The sequence below is a fragment of the Delphinapterus leucas genome, chromosome 2, assembly GCF_059928025.1.
Source record: "Delphinapterus leucas isolate spDelLeu-1000000601 "Yukka" chromosome 2, BTC_Dleu_Yukka2, whole genome shotgun sequence".
Lineage (NCBI taxonomy): Eukaryota > Metazoa > Chordata > Mammalia > Artiodactyla > Monodontidae > Delphinapterus > Delphinapterus leucas.
In genome coordinates this window covers 141,396,639-141,418,346 of record NC_143130.1, presented here as the reverse complement: position 1 = coordinate 141,418,346, position 21,708 = coordinate 141,396,639, and the positions used below count along the sequence as shown (strand labels likewise).

General features: G+C 39.9%; 1 protein-coding gene across 1 annotated transcript in view; it reads right to left on the bottom strand.

Annotated features, from left to right (window-relative positions):
- Positions 1–21,708, bottom strand: part of SLC38A6 (solute carrier family 38 member 6) — a 92,519-nt gene that overhangs the window by 70,336 nt on the left and 475 nt on the right. The window contains 2 exon segments of the mRNA XM_022570441.3: positions 18,616–18,689; positions 20,475–20,605. Of these exon segments, the coding sequence (XP_022426149.2) occupies positions 18,616–18,689; positions 20,475–20,605 (205 nt within the window).

Sequence of the window (21,708 nt, the reverse complement as noted above, 5' to 3'; positions counted from 1 at the left end):
CATGAGCCACAACTACTGAGGCCCACGTGCCTAGAGCCCGTGCTCCACAACAAGAGAAGCCACAGCAATGAGAAGTCCACGCACCGCAACGAAGTGTAGCCCCCACTCGCCGCAACTAGAGAAAGCCTGCACGCAGCAACGAAGACCCAACACAGCCAAAAATAAATAAATAGATAGATAAATTTTAATAAATAAATAAATAAATGTATTGTTTACAGTTACAAATAATCAGTGAAAGAATTATTGAATACAAACTAATGAAAATTAGAAGGGGAAGGATTAGTGCACCTGAGCTAAATCTTCACCTTTCATAATGAGGTGTCAACAGATAAAATTTAAATCAATAAATAACGGTAGAAGAATATTATTTAGACTTAGGAAGGTAACTCCCCAAAAGAATTCAAAACGAAAACTCTAAATGTTGCTAACCCTGTGAAATGGAAATGGAACTAGATGTGGGGAAGAATGAGCGGGGAAGTGCTTCAAGTCCTCCTGCGCCAGTGCACACACACATACGCATGTACATACACGTGTGTGTGACTGTTATTACCTTGATAAAATTAAAAGAGATTAATTTAAAAATATGTTTAACCCTGCAGAGACTCACACCCATCCTTCCCTGCAGCCCAATAACAAAAAGTTCAGTTCTGCTACAGGAAACATTCTGCCATCAAGGCAAACGATACGAAGGGATAATCACTACAAGAGCAGGGTATGCACACAGTCTAGCCTAGGGTTTCTCATCCTGCCACTACTGACATTTTTGGCCTGGATAACTGTTTGCAGTGGGGGGCTGTCCCCCCATGCACTGTAGGATGTTTAGCAGCATCCCTGGCCTCTACTCACTAGATGCTAGTAGCACCTCACCCTGCCCTACAATTCTCAGCCATGACAACAAGAAATGTCTTTAGACACTGCCAAATGCCCCTGGGGGAGAAGAATCAAGGCAAGGTGAGAACTACTTACTAGCAGAAAGGATGAGACAAGAACACTATTCAATGAAGATGGAGTCACATAAACAGCCCACTTAATTGTGAGAATATTGAACTATGCTCACTAATCACAAGAAAAAGATACAAAATTACAAATAGTTTGGACAGCTACCACTCCAAACAATAAACAAATTGAGATGGGAAATAGGAATAGGAAATAGGAATCTACTGTCTTTCAATCAGTTTCAATCTCGTTCGCTCTCACAGTGATCGCATCTCACAGTGCTGAAGGGGATTCCTTGTGACCTTAGCAATCCATATCCTTCACACAGAGCCCAGACCAAAGCTGGGGAAAAATAAAAGGCTCTCAACTTTATTGAGGAATGGTGTATTGGTGTCCAACATGTCATGTAAATGTTGTACACTCTATTTTATAGACCATACAAGAAATTTTCAAAGGTACTTTTGACTATATGTAATTTTTGCCTTGTGTGTTAATTTTGGAACTTTTAAAATAGTCCCTCTGTAGCTCTAAGCCATTCATCACCCACATATCCAGCTTTTATTAAGTATCCTCTGTATGTCAAGCACAGTTTGGTAGATGCTGAGAAAACAATGGTTAATGCTTTCAATATACACTAAATTTTCCAGGAATACAATTACCATGTAAATGGATGGTTGGTTTTGTTTGGAAATTTGCCAAAAACTGTTCGCCGTTTAGGAAAATCACATCACTAACAGCATTTATTTTGTTTTTGTTTCTCCTTTACTTTGCTACATGGCATTACATTATGTATAAATACTGTATTAGTTTCCTATGGCTGCTGTAACAAAGTATGACAAATTTGGTGACTTAAAACAACAGAAATTCAGGGACCTCCCTGCTGGCACAGTGGTTAAGAATCTGCCTGCTAATGCGGGGGACACGGGTTTGAGCCCTGGTCCAGGAAGATCCCACATGCCGTGGAGCAACTAAGCCCATGCGCCACAAATACTGAGCCTGCGCTCTAGAGCCCGTGAGCCACAACTACTGAGCCATCGTGCTACAACTACTGAAGCCCACATGCCTAGAGCCCATGCTCTGCAACAAGAGAAGCCACCGCAATGAGAAGCCCGCGCACTGCAACGAAGAGTAGCCCCCACTTGCTGCAACTAGAGAAATCCCTTGCGCAGCAACGAAGACCCGACGCAGCCAAAAATAAATAAATAAGTAAATTTATTAAAAAAAAACAAAAAACAGAAGTTTAGTTTCTCACAGTTCTGGAGGTCAGAAGGCCAAAATCAGTCTCACTGGGTCAGTATCAAGGTATTAGCAAGGCCACAATCCCTCTAGAGGTGCTAGAGAAAATGTGTTCCTTGCCTCTTCCAGCTTCCGGTGACAGCTGGCATGACTTGATTTGTGGCCAAATCACTCCTATCTCTGCCTTTGTGGTCATATTACTTTCTCCTCTTCTGTCTGTGCTCTCCCTCTGTGATACATGTGACTGCACTGAGTCCACAGAATAATCTCCCTTGCGAAGTCCTTTTTTGCCATAAATGATAACATTCACAGGGATTAGAATTTGGATATGTTTTAGGGGGCCGTTATTTAGCCCACCACAGGTGGGTTATAATACCTATAGGAATTTCAATTTAGATAGTAAAGTAAGCATTTAGATTTTTTTTTTTTTAATAAGAGGAGGGTGCTGTGATGGATAGTATGTCAAATCACTGCTCTGAAGGGTTTCAGTAAAAAAAAAAAAAACATTGGGGAGAACAAGCGGCCATTTTACTCCTTATTTATTTCCTCATCATTGCTAACAATTAAAATCCTCATAAAAGAATTGTCACCTTACTTTAGGAAGAGGAAGATAGGGGACTATGTTCTCTCTCTCAGTGAGTTCTAGGAAGGACCAGAATTCTCTTTGGAAGCAACAATTGGTGAATCCCAGTATCCACCTTGACCCTTTTTGAAGCACTTCAGTGGCTTCTCACTGCCTCAGCAAAAACTCCAAGTTCCTTAGGATCTGACACTTGTCTATCTCCTCAGTTTCACTTTCTTCTTTGTATCTTATGCATAAATAATAGTAAACTATTTTTGGTACCTGAGTAAAATGTTCAGTATGTACCTTTGATTATGCTGGAATATATTCTCTCTTGCCTTGTCTGCTACTCAAATTGCTTTTTAGCTCATTCCTCCAGGAATATTTACTGAACCTCACACTCCCCACCTCCACCCAGACAAGGCAAAACATTCCCTCCTCTGAGCTATCACTATACCTTGCACATATTTAAATTACCACACTGGACTTCCCTGGTGGCACAGTGGTTGGGAGTCCGCCTGCCAATGCAGGGGACACGGGTTTGAGCCCTGGTCCGGGAGGATCCCACATGCCGCAGAGCAACTGAGCCTGTGCAACACGGCTGCTGATCCTGCGCTCTAGAGCCCATGAGCCACAACTACTGAAGCCTGTGTGCCACACTACTGAAGCCTGCGCGCCTGGGGCCCGTGCTCCGCAGCAGGAGAGGCCACGGCAGTGAGAGGCCTGCACACTGTAGCGAAGAGTGGCCCCGGCTTGCCGCAACTGGAGAGAGCCCACGCGCAGCAGGTTAGACCCAACGCAGCCAAAAATTAAAAAAAAAAGAAAAAAAAAAGACTTAAATTACCACACTACATTATGAATTATTTACTTATGTGTTTGTCTCCCCTTCTACATTATGAGCTTTTTTAAGGGAAGGAAGTGAGTATTATTTACCTCTGTAATCCTAATAGATAATGAGTATAGGATGAATGAATGAACCTCTATCCTGGGCTTCAGTTCTAAGACCTGTCCATCTAGCTTTACTTCAAAGTCCACATATGCAAAACTGAACTCATTTTTATTTTGAACTAACATCTGCTGTGTTCTTATGTCCATTAATGACACTATCATTAATCCAGTGGCCTACACCAGAAATCTGGGAGATATCCTCAGACATCTCCTTCTCCACATTCAGTCTAACTTCCTTACGTACCTTAACCTGTCTTTTTCTTTTATTCTCCTGTTAATACCTTGTTTCAATCTCCCACTATTGGATTCTTAGACTTTTTTAATAGCCAGGCTTGACTACTAACCTACCCAGGTACTGTTAGTGAAAATTAGAGCTAGACAGACAAATGAGAAAGGCACTCCCTTCAAGAAGAAGAGAAAGAAAAGAGTTTCCATCCTGAACACAAGCATGAACACATCCTGAAGGCAAGCATGGCCTGGAGAGCTGACTGTGCCTTTGTGAAAAGAATTACTCTAATCTGGAGGTGGCTCTTAGATCTGCTACTTGGTTGTTGTCCTGGGAATTCCCTCTACTTCTCCCCTGTGCTAGATTCCCTATTTTTTTGGTACTCTTTAACTTTGGTAAATGGCATCCTGAATTGCTCATTAAGTAAGAGTGCACAGGAGATAATTTTTTGAGTCCTTACATGTATGAAAATGTCATTATTCTTCCTGCACACTTAAATGATAGCTGGGCTGGGTATAGAATTCTATACTGAAATCATTTCCCCCCAAAATTCTGAAGGTATTGCTTTATAGTCTCATTTGAAGTACTTCCTGGGAAGTCTTTTGCCATTATAGTTTTTGATTCTTTGTATAAGAATTTTGGTTTGTTTCTCCTCTCTGAAGCTTTTAGTATAGCTTCTTTATAACTGTATTTCTGATTTTTCACAATTATGCACTTTTTTAAAAATTAATTTTTATTGGAGTATAGCTGCTTTACAATGTTGTGCTGGTTTCTACTGTACAGCAAAATGAATCAGCTATACGTATACATATATCCCCTCTTTTTTAGATTTCCTTCCCATTTAAGTCACCACAGTACATTAAGTAGAGTTCCCTGTGCTATACAGTATGTTCTCATTAGTTGTCTACTTTATACATAGTATCAATAGTGTATCTGTGTCAATCCCAATCTTCCAATTCCTCCCACCTGCCCCCTTGGTATCCATACATTTGTTATCTACGTTTGTGCCTCTATTTCTGCTTTGCAAATAAGATCATCTATACCATTTTTCAAGGATGCACTTGATACGACTTCTTTTACAATCATTATATTGCTTACCAGGAAAAATTCTTTCAATCTGGAAACTAATTTCTTTCAGTTACAAAAACTTTGCTTGTATTTTTTTGTTGATAATTTTCTACCATCTAATTTTTTCTGTTCTCTTTTTGTGGAATTCCTATTATCTGCATGTTGAACCTCCTGGACTGATCCTCTCATTTTCTTATATTTTCTCTCCCATTTTCAAGCTCCTTGTCTTTTCCCCCCCAGGAAATGTCCTTAACTCTTTCAGCCCAGCTACTAAATTAATTTTAAATTTCCTTTTTTACATCTAGGACTCTTGTATTCTCTGACTATTCCCTTGTAATAATTTCTTGTTCTTGGTTCAACAATGAAATATCTTCTTTTAGTTCTCTGAAGCTATTAAATATAGTATTTTTTTAATGTTTTCATCTGGTCTCTGCATTATCTCTGTCTCCTCTTTTCCTCTGAGTTTGTTTCTTTCCTTTTTTTTTTTTTTAAAGACTTCATTTTTAGAGCAGTTTTAGGTTCACAGCAAAATTGAGCAGAAAGTACAGACAGTTCCCACATTCCCTCTAAGCCCACACACGCACAGCCTCGCCCCCATCAACATCTCCCACCAGAGTGGTACGTCTATCACATCTACGCTGACGCATCGTTATCACCATAAGTCCATGTTTAGAGGTCACCCTTGGTGTTGTATACTCTATGCGTTTTGACCAGTATAGTATCATACAGAATAGTTTCACTGCCCTAAAAATCGGCTGTGCTCCACCTCTTCATTCCTCCTTCCTCCCTAAACCCTGGCAACTACTGATTTCTCACTGTCTCCATAGTTTTGTCTTTCCAAGAATGTCACATCGTTGGAATCATACAGAATGTAGTGTTTTTAGATTGGCTTCTTTCTCTTAGCAATATGCATTTATAAGGTTCCTCCATGTCTTTTCATGGCTTGATAGCTCATTTCTCTTTAGTGCTGAATTATATTCTATTATCTGGATGGACCACAGTTTTATCCATTCATCTACTGAAGGGCACCTTAGTTGCTTCTAAGTTCTGGCAATTACGAATAAAGCTCCTATAAATATCAATGTGCAGGTTTTTGTGTCGACATAAATTTTCAATTCATTTAGGTAAACACCAAGTAGTAGTACAGATGTTGGATCGAGGGGTAGACTCTATACCTTTTCACCATGGTCTTCACAATTGTTCTGTTAACATATTACTTTCAAAATTACAGAACAGATACTTTCTCACATTTGGAACTTGCGTTTGGAGTAAGAGAAAAAGAGTCCAAAATAACTCTAAGATCTTTGGCCTGAGCAACTAGAAGGAAGATTTATTATTTAATTAGATGAGAAAAGACTGGAAGATGTAGATTGGCAGTGCAAAAATGGAGAGTTTGGTAAATTTGAGATTAATATATTAGATATCCAAGTGGAAGTATCATGGAGGAAGTTGGATATGAGACTCATATTCAGGGGAAGAGATGCAGGCTAGGGGTATAAATTCTAGGGCCGTAATGAGCCCAAAAGTGTAAAAGAAAAGAGATCAGAGGAATACTGCTGGGGTATTCCAATGTTTAGAAGATGGGGAGATGAAAAGGATTCAGCAGAAGAAAAGAGAAGGAGTATTCTGTGAAACAGGAAAAAAAGCAGGAGAGTCTGAATAGTGTTTTACAGAGGAAGGTGTGATCAACTGTGTCAAATGCTGCTAACTAGTCAACTAAGATGAAGACAGAACTGACCACTGGATTTAGCAATGTGTTAGTTGCTGGTACAGTAATTTCTGTGGAATAATGGGGAAAGCCTGAATGAAGAGTGTTCAAGAGAGAATAGGAGGAAGGGGAAATTTCTGGTATAGACAACTATTTTGAGGAGTTTCACCATGAAGGCATAGGGCATACTGAACGAATGTGGAGTCATTTTTAAAATGGAAGAAATTATAGAATATTTGTAAACTGATAAGAAGAAAACAGAAAGGAACAAAGATGATGAAAAAGAAGAGAGGGAAGAAAGTGGCTGGAGTAACGTAGGTGACAGCAGATGGGGTCATAGCATAAGTGGAGGGATTGGCCTCAGATAGGAGCACAAAGAGTTCATCCAAAGTAACAGAATATATAGCACAGATGAAGATGGGTAGGTAGAAGTGGTAGCAAGAGCTTATAAAGTTCTTTTATGATTGCTTCTATTTTCTCAGTGAAATAGAAAGTGAGAATATCAGCTAAGAATGAAATCAAGGAGAATGTGCTGAAGGTTTGAGAGAAAGAAGAAAAAGTCATCTCCTAGATAGCAGAGTAAGCAAGTGAATGAACTAAAGAAGTTAATATAGGTTAGGTGACAGCATCACAGATTCTCTAGACATTGAATAACAGCGGTATTAATCTGCATGGTTGTGTCTTCTTCAGGAATATTCAACTGCACAGGTGCCTGTGTGAAGTAGGCAGAGTTACGTTTAATCATGGTTGGAGTTTTGCCAGAGGAGTAGCATGATGAAAGGGAGGAGCAAGGGAGTGATTCTAATAATATACCAGGAAACTTCAACTGGATAAAGAGGGGAAATATGGACAAGAGAGTGAAGGAGAGTGCGAAGGTGGTAGATCAATGAACTCAAGTCCTGGCGGAGCTGAAGAACTGCCAGAGTTGGAGTACTTGAGGGAATTAGTTAAAAAAAATTAAAAAGATGGTGGTTTTGGGAGGGTGAGATTCTTGAAAATGAGATTTTGGAGGGGATGCAATTTTGGTAATGACAAGATCAATGGTATGACCATGGAAATAAGTAGCTGAGGCAGGCCAGGAGTATGATCATTAGAAGAGAAGAGGTTAAGGAAATGAAAGATTTAGAAGAATTATCTACATGGATATTGAAATCATCCAGAATTATGACAGGGCTAAAACTGAAGAAACTGAAAGGAAAGCAGAAGCTAATATATTCATAAAATGACAAAGTGGCTGAGGAGTCTATAGATGTTAACCATAAAGGGGGAAGTAGGTAGCATAGAGTTATGAGATTCAAAGCTGGGGGTTTAGGGAGAGGTAGGTGGTTGACAAGTGGAAATGAGGTGTGACTAGGACACCTATCCCATCTTTAGACAAGTATGAGGGACATGGAAGAGAAAAGAGTGGCCACTTGAGAGGACTAAAGGGAAAGCAGTGTCCTCAGAGAAGTCTTTGGTTCTCTTAGAGTAAGAAAGTTAAGGAAATGTTCAGAAAAGAATTGAGGACACAGGGTTTTACTGATGACTGACCATACATTCTAGAGGGCACACTGGAAGGGTTTCAGGAGTTGGGGAGAAGGGGGAGACGAAGTCAGAAAATAGATGACAAACAACAAGGTCCTACTGCATAGCATAGGGAGCTAGATTCAATACCCTGTGATAAACCATAATGGAAAAGAATATATAGATGTATAACTGAATCACTTAGCTGTACAGCAGACGTTAACACAACATTGTAAATCAACTATACTTCAATAAAATTTAAAAGAAGAGAAAAGAAAAGAAAATGGATGACAGAACCATACAGAGTGAGTCTGGGAAATGAAGGATAACATAGGATTCTTGAAGTGACTGACATACATTGAGATAAGTGGTATAATGTCATTAATCCAAGTGATCTCAAGGCAAATAATGACGACAATGCAATGAGTGGTGGGGATCAAGGACTAGGAAGTAGGGACCTGACCAGATGCAGGCTGAGTTCTAAGACTCTGTTTCCCTTCTGCTGACACTGATGTGGAGGCCAGAGGAGGGGAGCTCCTCATTTATTCCCAGAGCACAAAAATTTCCTCAAAGAATCACAACAAGCCAACTGTTTCTGAGACAGCGATATGTAAAAGACTTTGCAATCCTTATGGGTTCTGGCCCAATGAGAACTCATAACAATAAAAGCTAGCATTTACCAAGGACCCGACATTTTATATACATTATTATATTTCATTCTCACAACAATCCCAAGAGAAAAGTATTATCACTACCATTTTGGAGTTGGCAAACTAAGGCTAGAGAGATTAAGGTACCTTACATGCTGCCTCAGCTCCCAAGAAAAGTCCAGATCGATCCCAAATCCTACATAAAATCGAAAACAGCAGAATTTTGTGTGAAGAAATCCTTTACTTTCATAAAGATAAAAAATTCTCTTGCACTCCAGGCAAATAAATGAAGAAGTTAATCTGTAAAGCCTTATGATAGCCCTTTCTCCAACCAATGAATTCAATCTGAGCATAATACTCCTTTATGACAGTCCGATAAACTGGGGAGAAAATTTAGCTACACATTATTCTCTAGAATGAATATATATATATATATTTTTTTTTAATATAAAAAATTTGTTAAAGTCTACCTCCACAGAGAATTTTACAATCACTGAAGGAAATTCAATCAACAGAAGGCAGGTGCATCAGTGTATATGAAGAACCATGAAGAAGTTAGCTCATGGACCAAATAAGCTACAAAAATCAAAGAAAAAGAAAAAAGAAAGAAAAACAGAGCTTCTCACTTATATGTCCGAAGTTACAGAAAAGAACAACAGAGAGTATCAGAATTTCAAAGTTACATACAGATAAACTGAAGGAAAGCAAAAAAATTAGAATTATTTGGAAATCTTCATAAATTGAATATTACTTCCAAATAATTTAAATTAATAAAGCAAAACACTTTGGTTAATGAAGACATAATTGCATGTAGTTGACTAAAGTATTAATCTTTTAGTAGAACCCATGATAAAATAACATATTAAGATGTTAAATGATCACAATTAAGTAAAAATAATTTTTTTACACAAAGAAGCAAAATTTCAAAACATGTCATTAAAATTCCAGTCAAGTTTCAGCAGGATTTACAAATATACTCATTTAATGATCTTATTCCTGAATTTGGGATGTTGTTATGAACAATTTGTTACTTTGAGATTAATATCATTGCATTGTTTCCTAGTATTTTTATCTGTCCACACTTTCACCCAAGCCCCTTTAAAGCAGAGGAATATATTTGTGGGTTGGATGGCCAAAAGCACTGGCACAAGTTACAGCTATGAACTACGGATGCTAAATCAGTTTTGCATAAGAATCCCCTGGAGGACTTTTAAAAATATATTCCTGAGTCCCACCTCAGATTCTTGGAATTAGAATCCCTGAGGCTTAGAAACCTCTGTTTACAGAACGATCTGCAGGTGTGTCTGATGCATAGACAGATTAAACAGACTAGAGCTGTGGATTTAGAACTATGCTCTGAAGACAAAATACTCAAGAAATACCTGTGAGCTTCCCTCACCTGTTTCAGCCAGAATAATCCTATTTTTATCTATTTTATGTATCTATTCTGCTTCTTAAAGTCTGAAAACAAAGATCATATGTGGCAAAGTGAACCCACCCACATAAGAATTAAACTCATGATTCTGGAGTCAAGACTGACCTAATCCAAAAATAGACAAGATTAGGGACTTCCCTGGTGGTCCAGTAGCTAGGACTCCGCACTCCCAGTGCAGGGGGCCTGGGTTCGATCCCTGCTCAGGGAACTAGATCTCACATGCCACAGCTAAAAATCCTGCATGCCACAACTAAAAGTTCCCACATGCTGCAACTAAAAGATCCCGCATGCCACAACAAAGACTGAAGATCCTGCGTGCCACAGCTAAGACCTGGCAAATAAATAAATAAGTATTTTTTAAAAAAAGATGAGATTAGACAGATAAAAAGACCAGGACTGCAGAGAGGGAAGATGGCGGAAGAGTAAAACGCGGAGATCACCTTCCTCCCCACAGATACATCTGAAATACATCTACACGTGGAACAACTCCTACAGAACACCCACTGAACGCTGGCAGAAGACCTCAGGCCTCCCAAAAGGCAAGAAACTCCCCACGTACCTGGGTAGAGCAAAAGAAAAAAGAAAAAACAGAGACAAAAGAATAGGGATGGGACCTGCACCAGTGGGAGGGAGCTGTGAAGGAGGAAAGGTTTCCACACACTAGAAGCCCCTTCGCGGGTGGAGACCGAGGGTGGCGGAGCGGGGAGCTTCTGAGCCGCGGAGGAGAGCGCAGCAACAGGGATGCAGAGGGCAAAGCGGAGAGATTCCAGCGCAGAGGATCAGGGCCGACTGGCACTCACCAGACGAGAGGCTTGTCTGCTCACCCGCTGGGACGGGCATGGGCTGGGAGCTGAGGCTCGGGCTTCGGTGCTTAGATCCCAGGGAGAGGACTGGGGTTAGCAGCGTGAACACAGCCTGCAAGGGGTTAGTGCACCACGGCTAGCCGGGAGGGAGTCCGGGAAAAAGTCTGGAGCTGCCAAAGAGGCAAGAGACTTTTTCTTCCCTCTTTTGTTTCCTGGTGCGTGAGGAGAGGGGATTAAGAGCGCTGCTTAAAGGAGCTCCAGAGGTGGGGGCGAGCCGCTAAGGCTGCTGCTGCCGCCACCAAGAAGCCTGTGTGCAAGCACAGGTCACTATCTACACATCCCCTCCCGGGAGACTGTGCAGCCCGCCACTGCTAGGGTCCCGGGATCCAGGGACAACTTCCCCGGGAGAACACATGGCGTGCCTCAGGCTTGTGCAACGTCACGCCGGCCTCTGCCACTGCAGGCTCTCCTCGCACTCCGTGCCCCTCCCTCGCCCTGGCCTGAGTGAGCCAGAGCCCCAGAAGCACCTGCTCCTTTAACCCTGTCCTGTCTGAGCAAAGAACAGACGCCCTCAGGCGACCTACAAAAAGAGGCGGGGCCAAATCCAAAGCTGAACCCAGAGAGCTGTGCCAACAAAGAAGAGAAAGGGAAATTTCTCCCAGCAGCCTCAGGAGCAGCGGATTAAATCTCCACAATTAACTTGATGTATCCTGCATCTGTGGAATACCTGCATAGACAACGAATCATCCCAAATTCAGGAGGTGGACTTTGAGAGCAAGATATATTCTTTTTTCCCCTTTTCCTCTCTTTGTGAGTGTGTATGTGTATGCTTCTGTGTGAGATTTTGTCGGTATAGCTTTGCTTTCACCATTTGTCCTAGGGTTCTGTCCGTCCGTTTTTGTTTTGTTTTTTCTTTAACTTAAAAAAATTTTATTTCTTAATATTTTTTATTTTAATTATTTTATTTTATCTTTACTTTATTTTATTCTCTTTCTTTCTTTCTACTTTTTCTCCCTTTTATTCTGAGCCGTGTGGATGAAAGGCTCATGGTGCTGCAGCCAGGAGTCAGTGCTGTGCCTCTCACGTGGGAGAGCCAACTTCAGGACACTGATCCACAAGACACCTACCAGCTCCATGTAATATCAAATGGCGAAAATCTCCCAGAGATCTCCATCTCACCACCAAGACCCAGATTCACTCAACAACCAGCAAGCTACAGTACTGGACACCCTATGCCAAACAACCAGGAAGAAAGGAACACAACGCCATCCATTAGCAGAGAGGCTGCCTAAAATCATAATAAGGCCACAGACACCCCAAAACACACGACCCGACGTGGACCTGCCCACCAGAAAGACAAGATCCAGCCTCATCCACCAGAACACAGGCAATAGTCCCCTCCACCAGGAAGCCTACACAACCCACTGAACGAACTTTAGCCACTGGGGACAGACACCAAAAACAATGGAAACTACAAACCTGCAGCCTGCAAAAAGCAGACCGCAAACACAGTAAGATAAGCAAAATGAGAAGACAGAAAAACACGCAGCAGATGAAGGAGCAAGATAAAAACCCACCAGACCAAACAAATGAAGAGGAAGTAGGCAGTCTACCTGAAAAAGAATTCAGAATAATGATAGTAAAGATGATCCAAAATTTTGGAAATAGAATACAGAAAGTGCAAGAAACATTTAACAATGACCTAGAAGAACTAAAGAGGAAAAAAGCAACGATGAACAACACAATAAATGAAATTTAAAATACTCTAGAAGGGATCAATAGCAGAATAACTGAGGCAGAAGAATGGATAAGTGACCTGGAAGATAAAATAGTGGAAATAACTACTGCAGAGCAGAATAAAGACAAAAGAATGAAAAGAACTGAGGACAGTCTCAGAGACCTCTGGGACAACATTAAACGCACCAACATTGGAATTATAGGGGTCCCAGAAGAAGAGGAGAAAAAGAAAGGGACTGAGAAAATATTTGAAGAGACTATAGTTGAAAACTTCCCTAATATGGGAAAAGAAATAGTTAATCAAGTCCAGGAAGCACAGAGAGTCCCATACAGGATAAATCCAAGGAGAATCACGCAAAGACACATATTAATCAAACTATCAAAAATTAAATACAAAGAAAACATATTAAAAGCAGCAAGAAAAAAACAACAAATAACACACAAGGAAATCCCCATAAGGTTAACAGCTGATCTTTCAGCAGAAACTCTGCAAGCCAGAAGGGAGTGGAAGGACATATTTAAAGTGATGAAGGAGAAAAACCTACAACCAAGATTACTCTTCCCAGCAAGGATCTCATTCAGATTTGACGGAGAAATTAAAACCTTTACAGACAAGGAAAAGCTGAGAGAGTTCAGCACCACCAAACCAGCTTTACAACAAATGCTAAAGGAACTTCTCTAGGCAAGAAACACAACAGAAGGAAAACACCTACAATAACAAACCCAAAACAATTAAGAAAATGGGAATAGGAACGTACATATCGATAATAACCTTAAATGTAAATGGATTAAATGCTCCCACCAAAAGACACAGACTGGCTGAATGGATACAAAAACAAGACCCATATATATGCTGTCTACAAGTGACCCACTTCAGACCTAGGGACACATACAGACTTTCTTTTGATTTCCATTTGCATGGAGTATCTTTTTCCATCCTGGAAAAAGATACTCCATGCAAACGGAGTATCCATGCAAATGGAAAAAGATACTCCATGCAAATGGAAATCAAAAGAAAGCTGGAGTCACAATTCTCATATCAGACAAAATAGACTTTAAAATAAAGACTATTACAAGAGACAAAGAAGGACACTACATAATGATCAAGGGATCGATCCAAGAAGAAGATATAACAATTGTAAATATTTATGCACCCAACATAGGAGCACCTCAATACATAAGGCAAATACTAACAGCCATAAAAGGGGAAATCAACAGTAACACATTCATAGTAGGGGACTTTAACACCCCACTGTCACCAATGGACACATCATCCAAAATGAAAATAAATAAGGAAACACAAGCTTTAAATGATACATTAAACAAGATGGACTTAATTGATATTTATAGGACATCCCATGCAAAAACAACAGAATACACATTTTTCTCAAGTGCTTATGGAACATTCTCCAGGATAGATCATATCTTGGGTCACAAATCAAGCCTTGGTAAATTTAAGAAAATTGAAATTGTATCAAGTATCTTTTCCAACCACAATGCTATGAGACTAGATATCAATTACAGGAAAAGATCTGTAAAAAATACAAACACGTGGAGGCTAAACAATACACTACTTAATAACGAAGTGATCACTGAAGAAATCAAAGAGGAAATCAAAAAATACCTAGAAACAAATGACAATGGAGACACGACGACCCAAAGCCTATGGGATGCAGCAAAAGCAGTTCTAAGAGGGAATTTTATAGCAATACGATCCTACCTTAAGAAACAGGAAACATCTCAAATAAACAACCTAACCTTGCACCTCAAGCAATTAGAGAAAGAAGAACAAAAAAACCCCAAAGTTAGCAGAAGGAAAGAAATCATAAAAATCAGATCAGAAATAAATGAAAAAGAAATGAAGGAAATGATAGCGAAGATCAATAAAACTAAAAACTGGTTCTTTGAGAAGATAAAAAAATTGATAAACCATTAGCCAGACTCATCAAGAAAAAAAGGGAGAAGACTCAAAACAACAGAATTAGAAATGAAAAAGGAGAAGTAACAACTGACACTGCAGAAATACAAAAGATCATGAGAGATTACTACAAGCAACTCTATGCTAATAAAATGGAAGAAATGGGCAAATTCTTAGAAATGCACAACCTGCCAAGACTGAATCAGGAAGAAATAGAAAATATGAACAGACCAATCACAAGCACTGAAATTGAAACTGTGATTAAAAATCTTCCAACAAACAAAAGCCCAGGACCAGATGGCTTCACAGGTGAATTCTATCAAACATTTAGAGAAGAGCTAACACCTATCCTTCTCAAACTCTTTCAAAATATAGCAGAGAGAGGAACACTCCCAAACTCATTCTACGAGGCCACCATCACCCTGATACCAAAACCAGACAAAGATGTCACCAAGAAAGGAAACTACAGGCCAATATCACTGATGAACATAGATGCAAAAATCCTCAACACAATACTAGGAAACAGAATCCAAAAGGACATTAAAAGGATCATACACCATGATCAAGTGGGGTTTATTCCAGGAATGCAAGGATTCTTCAATATATGCAAATCAATCAACGTGATGCACCATATTAACAAACTGAAGGAGAAAAACCATATGATCATGTCAATAGATGCAGAGAAAGCTTTTGACAAAATTCAACACCCATTTATGATAAAAACCCTGCAGAAAGTACGTATAGAGAGAACTTTTCTCAACATAATAAAGGCCATATATGAGAAACCCACAGCCAACGGTCCTCAATGGTGAAAAACTGAAACCAATTCCACTAAGATCAGGAACAAGACAAGGTTGCCCACTCTCACCACTCTTATTCAACGTAGTTTTGGAAGTTGTAGCCACAGCAATCAGAGAAGAAAAGGAAATAAAAGGAATCCAAATCGGAAAAGAAGAAGTAAAGCTGTCACTGTTTGCAGATGACATGATACTATACATAGAGAATCCAAAAGATGCTACCAGAAAACTACTAGAGCTCATCAATGATTTTGGTAAAGTAGCAGGATACAAAATTAATGCACAGAAATCTCTGGCATTCCTATACACTAATGATGAAAAATCTGAAAGTGAAATTAAGAAAACACTCCCATTTACCATTACAACAAAAAGAATAAAATATCTAGGAATAAACCTACCTAAGGAGACAAAAGACCGGTGCGCAGAAAATTATAAGACAGTGATGAAGGAAATTAAAGATGATACAAATAGATGGAGAGATAGACCATGTTCTTGGATTGGAAGAAGCAACATTGTGAAAATGACTCTACTACCTAAAGCAATCTACGGATTCAATGCAATCCCTATCAAACTACCACTGGCATTTTTCACAGAACTAGAACAAAAAATTTCACAAGTTGTATGGAAACACAAAAGACCCCAAATAGCCAAAGCAATCTTGAGAAAGAAAAACGGAGCTGGAGGAATCAGGCTCCCTGACTTCAGACTATACTACAAAGCTACAGTAATCAAGACAGTATAGTACTAGCACAAAAACAGAAATATAGATCAATGGAACAGGATAGAAAGCCCAGAGATAAACCCATGCACATATGGTCATCTTATCTTTGATAAAGGAGGCAGGAATATACAGTGGAGAAAGGACAGCCTCTTCAATAAGTGGTGCTGGGAAAACTGGACAGGTACATGTAAAAGTGTGAGATTAGAACACTCCGTAACACCATACACCAAAATAAGCTCAAAATGGATTAAAGACCTAAATGTAAGGCCAGAAACTATCAAACTCTTACAGGAAAACATAGGCAGAACACTCTATGACATAAATCACAGCAAGATCCCTTTTGACCCACCTCCTAGAGAAATGGAAATAAAAACAAAAATAAACAAATGGGACCTAATGAAGCTTAAACTTAAAAGCTTTTGCACAGCGAAGGAAATCATAAACAAGACCAAAAGACAACCCTCAGAATGGGAGAAAATATTTGCAAATGAAGCAAATGACAAACGATTAATCTCCAAAATTTACAAGCAGCTCATGCAGCTCAGTAGCAAAAAAATAAACAACCCAATCCCAAAATGGGCAGAAGACCTAAATAGACATTTCTCCAAAGAAGATATACAGATTGCCAACAAACACATGAAAGAATCGTCAACATCATTAATCATTAGAGAAATGCAAGTCAAAACTACAATGAGATATCATCTCACACCTGTCAGAATGGCCATCATCAAAAAATCTAGAAACAATAAACGCTGGAGAGGGTGTGGAGAAAAGGGAACACTCTTGCACTGCTGTTGGGAATGTGAATTGGTACAGCCACTATGGAGAACAGTATGGAGGTTCCTTAAAAAACTACAAATAGAACTACCATATGACCCAGCAATCCCACTACTGGGCATATACCCTGAGAAAACTATAATTCAAAAAGTGTCATGTACCAAAATGTTCATTGCAGCTCTATTTACAATAGCCAGGAGATGGAAGCAACCTAAGTGTCCATCATCGGATGAATGGATAAAGAAAATGTGGCACATATATACAATGGAATATTACTCAGCCATAAAAAGAAACGAAATTGAGTTATTTGTAGTGAGGTGGATGGACCTGGAGTCTGTCATACAGAGTGAAGTAAGTCAGAAAGAGAAAGACAAATACCATATGCTAACACATATATATGGAATCTAAGAAAGAAAAACATGTCATGAACAACCTAGGGGTAAGATGGGAATAAAGATACAGACCTACTAGAGAATGGACTTGAGGATATGGGGAGGGGGAAGGGTAAGCTGTTACAAAGTGAGAGAGTGGCATGGACATATATACACTACCAAACGTAAAATAGATAGCTAGTGGGAAGCAGCCACATAGCACAGGGAGATCAGCTTGGTGCTTTGTGACCACCTAGAGGGGTAGGATAGGGAGGGTCGGAGGGAGGGAGACGCAAGAGGGAAGAGATATGGGAACATATTTATATGTATAACTGATTCACTTTGTTATAAAGCAGAAACTAACACACCATTGTAAAGCAATTATACTCCGATACAGATGTTAAAAAAAAAAAAAAAGACCATGACTGATGGACATAGAGTATTTGTTAATGCCAAAAGAAAAACCTTATGAAAGCAGTTCCATAATTCATACACTTTTGTTTATTGCAACTTAAAAGAACTTATTCAATAAATGACTGAACTGCATAATAAAGTTTCAAATGGAAAAAACTCATACACATATAAGGGGGACAGAGATGGCAGTAGTAGATCTGGGAAGGTGTTCTCGAGGAGATGATCACCCTACGAGAAAGATGACCAGCATGAACACCTGTCTACTGTCCCATAACACAAGGTCTGGATCCTTTTAACACCTTTCAGGTGCTTCCCCTTATCTAACCCAGAAAACTATGTCACATGTTGTGGAGAAAGGCAGGGAAGAATGCTGGTTTCCTCCTCCCATTCTGTCCTTGGATATTCCCCTGTAGGATTGGGTCTACATATCCTGACCTTTTGAAATTTTCCATTTCAACCATCCTACCTAATAATAATGTATGTCCGCTGGAAATCTGAGATTTGAGACAGCCAATCCAATGTACATAGATATAATCACAATGGGCTACTTCATCAAATGAGCCAGCGTAGGGCTTCCCTGGTGGCACAGTGGTTGAGAGTCTGCCTGCCTATGCAGGGGACACGGGTTCGTGTCCCAGTCCGGGAAGATCCCACATGCCATGGAGCGGCTAGGCCCGTGAGCCATGGCCGCTGAGCCTGCGCGTCCGGAGCCTGTGCTCCGCAACGGGAGAGGCCACAACAGTGAGAGGCCCGCGTACCGCAAAAAAAAAAAAAAAAAAAAGAATCATCATAACATTTTACTCACCTGTCTGAATACACAAACTAAGCAGGAGATGAACTGAGTAAGAAGCCAGGAGAGCGACTATCAGCAGCAAGAAACTAAAATATAAAACAGCACATGGTCAAATCCCCCCAAATTTCTTTTTTATGGTATCTCATTCAAAAAACAATTTTTTTTTTCACATTGAAATGCTCACAGGGACTGTCTTTAAGTAGTTGGATTACGGTCATTAAAGAAAGTAAGAAGATACTTTCTATATTTACCAAATTTTATTTAAACGAATATGTACTGCTTTTAAAACAAAACTCAGAAAAAAACCAAAGCTTATTTAAAACGACAAAAGAATTTCCTTCTTGAGCGCTCTTGTCTGCTGACTGCTGGTTTAGCCATTCAGTTGTCTTGTAATACATCCCTTTTATAACTATTTTTCCTATTGTTAAGTCTAGAGAGAAGTTTCAGTTGTGAAATCTCATTGTCTTCTGTTTTCTTTCCTCTATCCCTCCCCTTCCAAAGATGTGTACCTCCCTATAATTTTGAATTAACACTGCATTTCCTAGCATCTATTAAACACACACTCACCAAACCAAACCAAAAAAATACAGTTAACACACTTCTAATGACACAATTTGAAAAATGTGCAATGTAATAATTGGAGTCCTCTAGCCAAAAGTATGAAAAGAAACAGCATGAATAATCCCCTACTTATTCTCAGGAAGGTACTGGCAGGACAAACTTCTAGAGAGCTGTCCCCAGTGGAGTGCTCCCGAAGTTGAAGAAATTCTATCTTTGTAGTCCACTTAATACTTGTTAATCAGTAGCAAAACTGAGAGGTGAAAGTACACTTGTCAACTGATGTCAGAGACCTCACAAAGTAACAGTTTGGCATCACCAAATGGAAACTGTGATATGATTCAGCAAGCACCCATTCAGTGGTATACATCTGCGTTTAAGACGCTGGAGTATAAAATGTGATTTTTCAAAGGGAACTAAGAAATAAGTCCCATGATTATGTCTTGCCTAAGATGTCCCACATAGCTTTGAAGTTTTAAAACTATGGAAGTCCGTGAATACATCCCATAATAAAAGCAAGTTGGTTTGCTAATCAAGAATTTCAAAATAAAGGCAAAAATGAACCTAAATGAGACTGTGTATTTTATTTTTTTTGAGACTATGTATTTTAAATTTCCTAGAAAAATAGGTCTGCTTCTACTGACAAAACAAACTTGTTCATTCATTCTATTAAGCATGGTGCTAGATGCTAAGGATAAGGTCTAGTCCTAAAGGATTTCAGGGTTTAGTGGGGAAACTCACTTGCAAACAAATCATTATATTATAACAAAAGAATAAGTATACAAAGTACTATGGAAGCATAGAAAAGACAGGAATGTCTTCTATCTTGGGCAAACTGGCATATGAGCTGAGTCTCAAAAGATGAGAAGGAATGAACACAGAATACATGTCTAGCCTCAGAAAGTGAAACAAGACTACTTAAGTAGGAAGAGAGAAGGAGATGGAGAGAAATGAAAGAATCATGTGCTTTATTTACACTCACAAAATCGCTCTTTATAAGTAATCTGCATGGCTGATAAACTTTGATTTACTTTGGCCAACTTGACACAACAAACAAGCCACTTCTTAAGGTTATAAACAAGTGTGGATCAAGTTTCCATTTTTTAAAATTAGCCACACTTTGGATGAAAAATACAAATTATGTAGCATCCCTCCAAGCTACAGACTAGCAACAATACAAGAGTAAGAGGAAAATGCTAAAACCCCAGAAATAACTAGAAATTGTATAATACCAGCTTCTGCTGCCTACCTCTTTGCTTCTCAGTGTACTATAAAAATGAAAAAAAAATAAGTAAAATAAGAAAAAAACTCACCTAAATCCAAGGATACCAGTATGAGCCATAACATAAGCTAAGCCAAGGATGCCACTTCCTATGATGGTATTCATCAAATTAAACACTGAGAAACCAAATGAAACACCTGGGGATCCCTGTCTGTGAAGTTCCTGTAAGCACACAAATTTAATAAAGTGTTTGAATGGTGAAGTTCAAATTTCCTTCAGAAATGACTGACACGTTATGGAGAAAGTCTCTTACAAACCACAGGCATCATGTAACATACTAGCTGCTCAACCAGCACTGGTTTCCTTTCCTTCCCTTCTCACCGCTCACTAGTGCAGCTCCAGGAACCTAGTTTCCTGGGAAAATCATTGCCACCTGCACAGAGAGACCCGGTAGGCTTCAGGAAGAGCCATGACTAACCAACCTTGTGACTGCAAAAGATGAAGATAGGGTAAGACGGGGTGGGGACAGACAGCAGGCAGATGGCCTCAAGCTCACGTGATTACTGAATCCCTGAGTCAGCTTGGAGCTGCTGCAGACAACTGTTGCTCCCCAATTAGTAGGACTGCAAAACTAATCTCTATTTATACACTCAATGAATTAAGTCTGCCCAACTGGAAGGATGGTCAGGAATGCCATGCAATGACGATATAATAAATAGAAGCAATTCACATTGCTCTGGCGAGGATACACCCCAGAAAACACTCTCCCCTAAAATAGCATTCGGGAACAAAGTCCTAGAAACTGTTATTGCCCTGGGACTTGAGTTAAAGAGCCGAAGTGCCCACTGCACAGGCTTTAGGGCCAGGGAAGTGCTACATACTTATTACCAGGCCACCTCCGCTCCTTCACGGTTAAGGATCTTTGTGTTAAGATGTTTACAGGTCCCCAATGACTAAGCCGAGAAAAGAAAAATCTTGTGACTCTTGCAAAAAGCTCACAAGACTAGTGGAGGAAACGAGAAGCCGGCAAAGATACTAACAAACAGCAGTGAGTTACATAACCGCGGGGCTGCTCCTCTGTGGGGTCCCCAGCCTCCACCCGCTGCTGCACCTCTTCCACCTGAGCCTGCACCTTTACTTCAGCTTCTCTTTCTAGGACACCTTAGGCTCCTATCACATTCATGAACTCCGCCAGAACTCCTCGGAATCTCGGCTGCTGCCTTTGGGCCCCAGGCCCTAAGCTTCTCCCCCCTCCCCTTGCCATCCCCTTTCTTTTCCGGGTTTTATTTGGCAGGCACTTCAGAGAAGTGCCGGGAAGCGTGTGG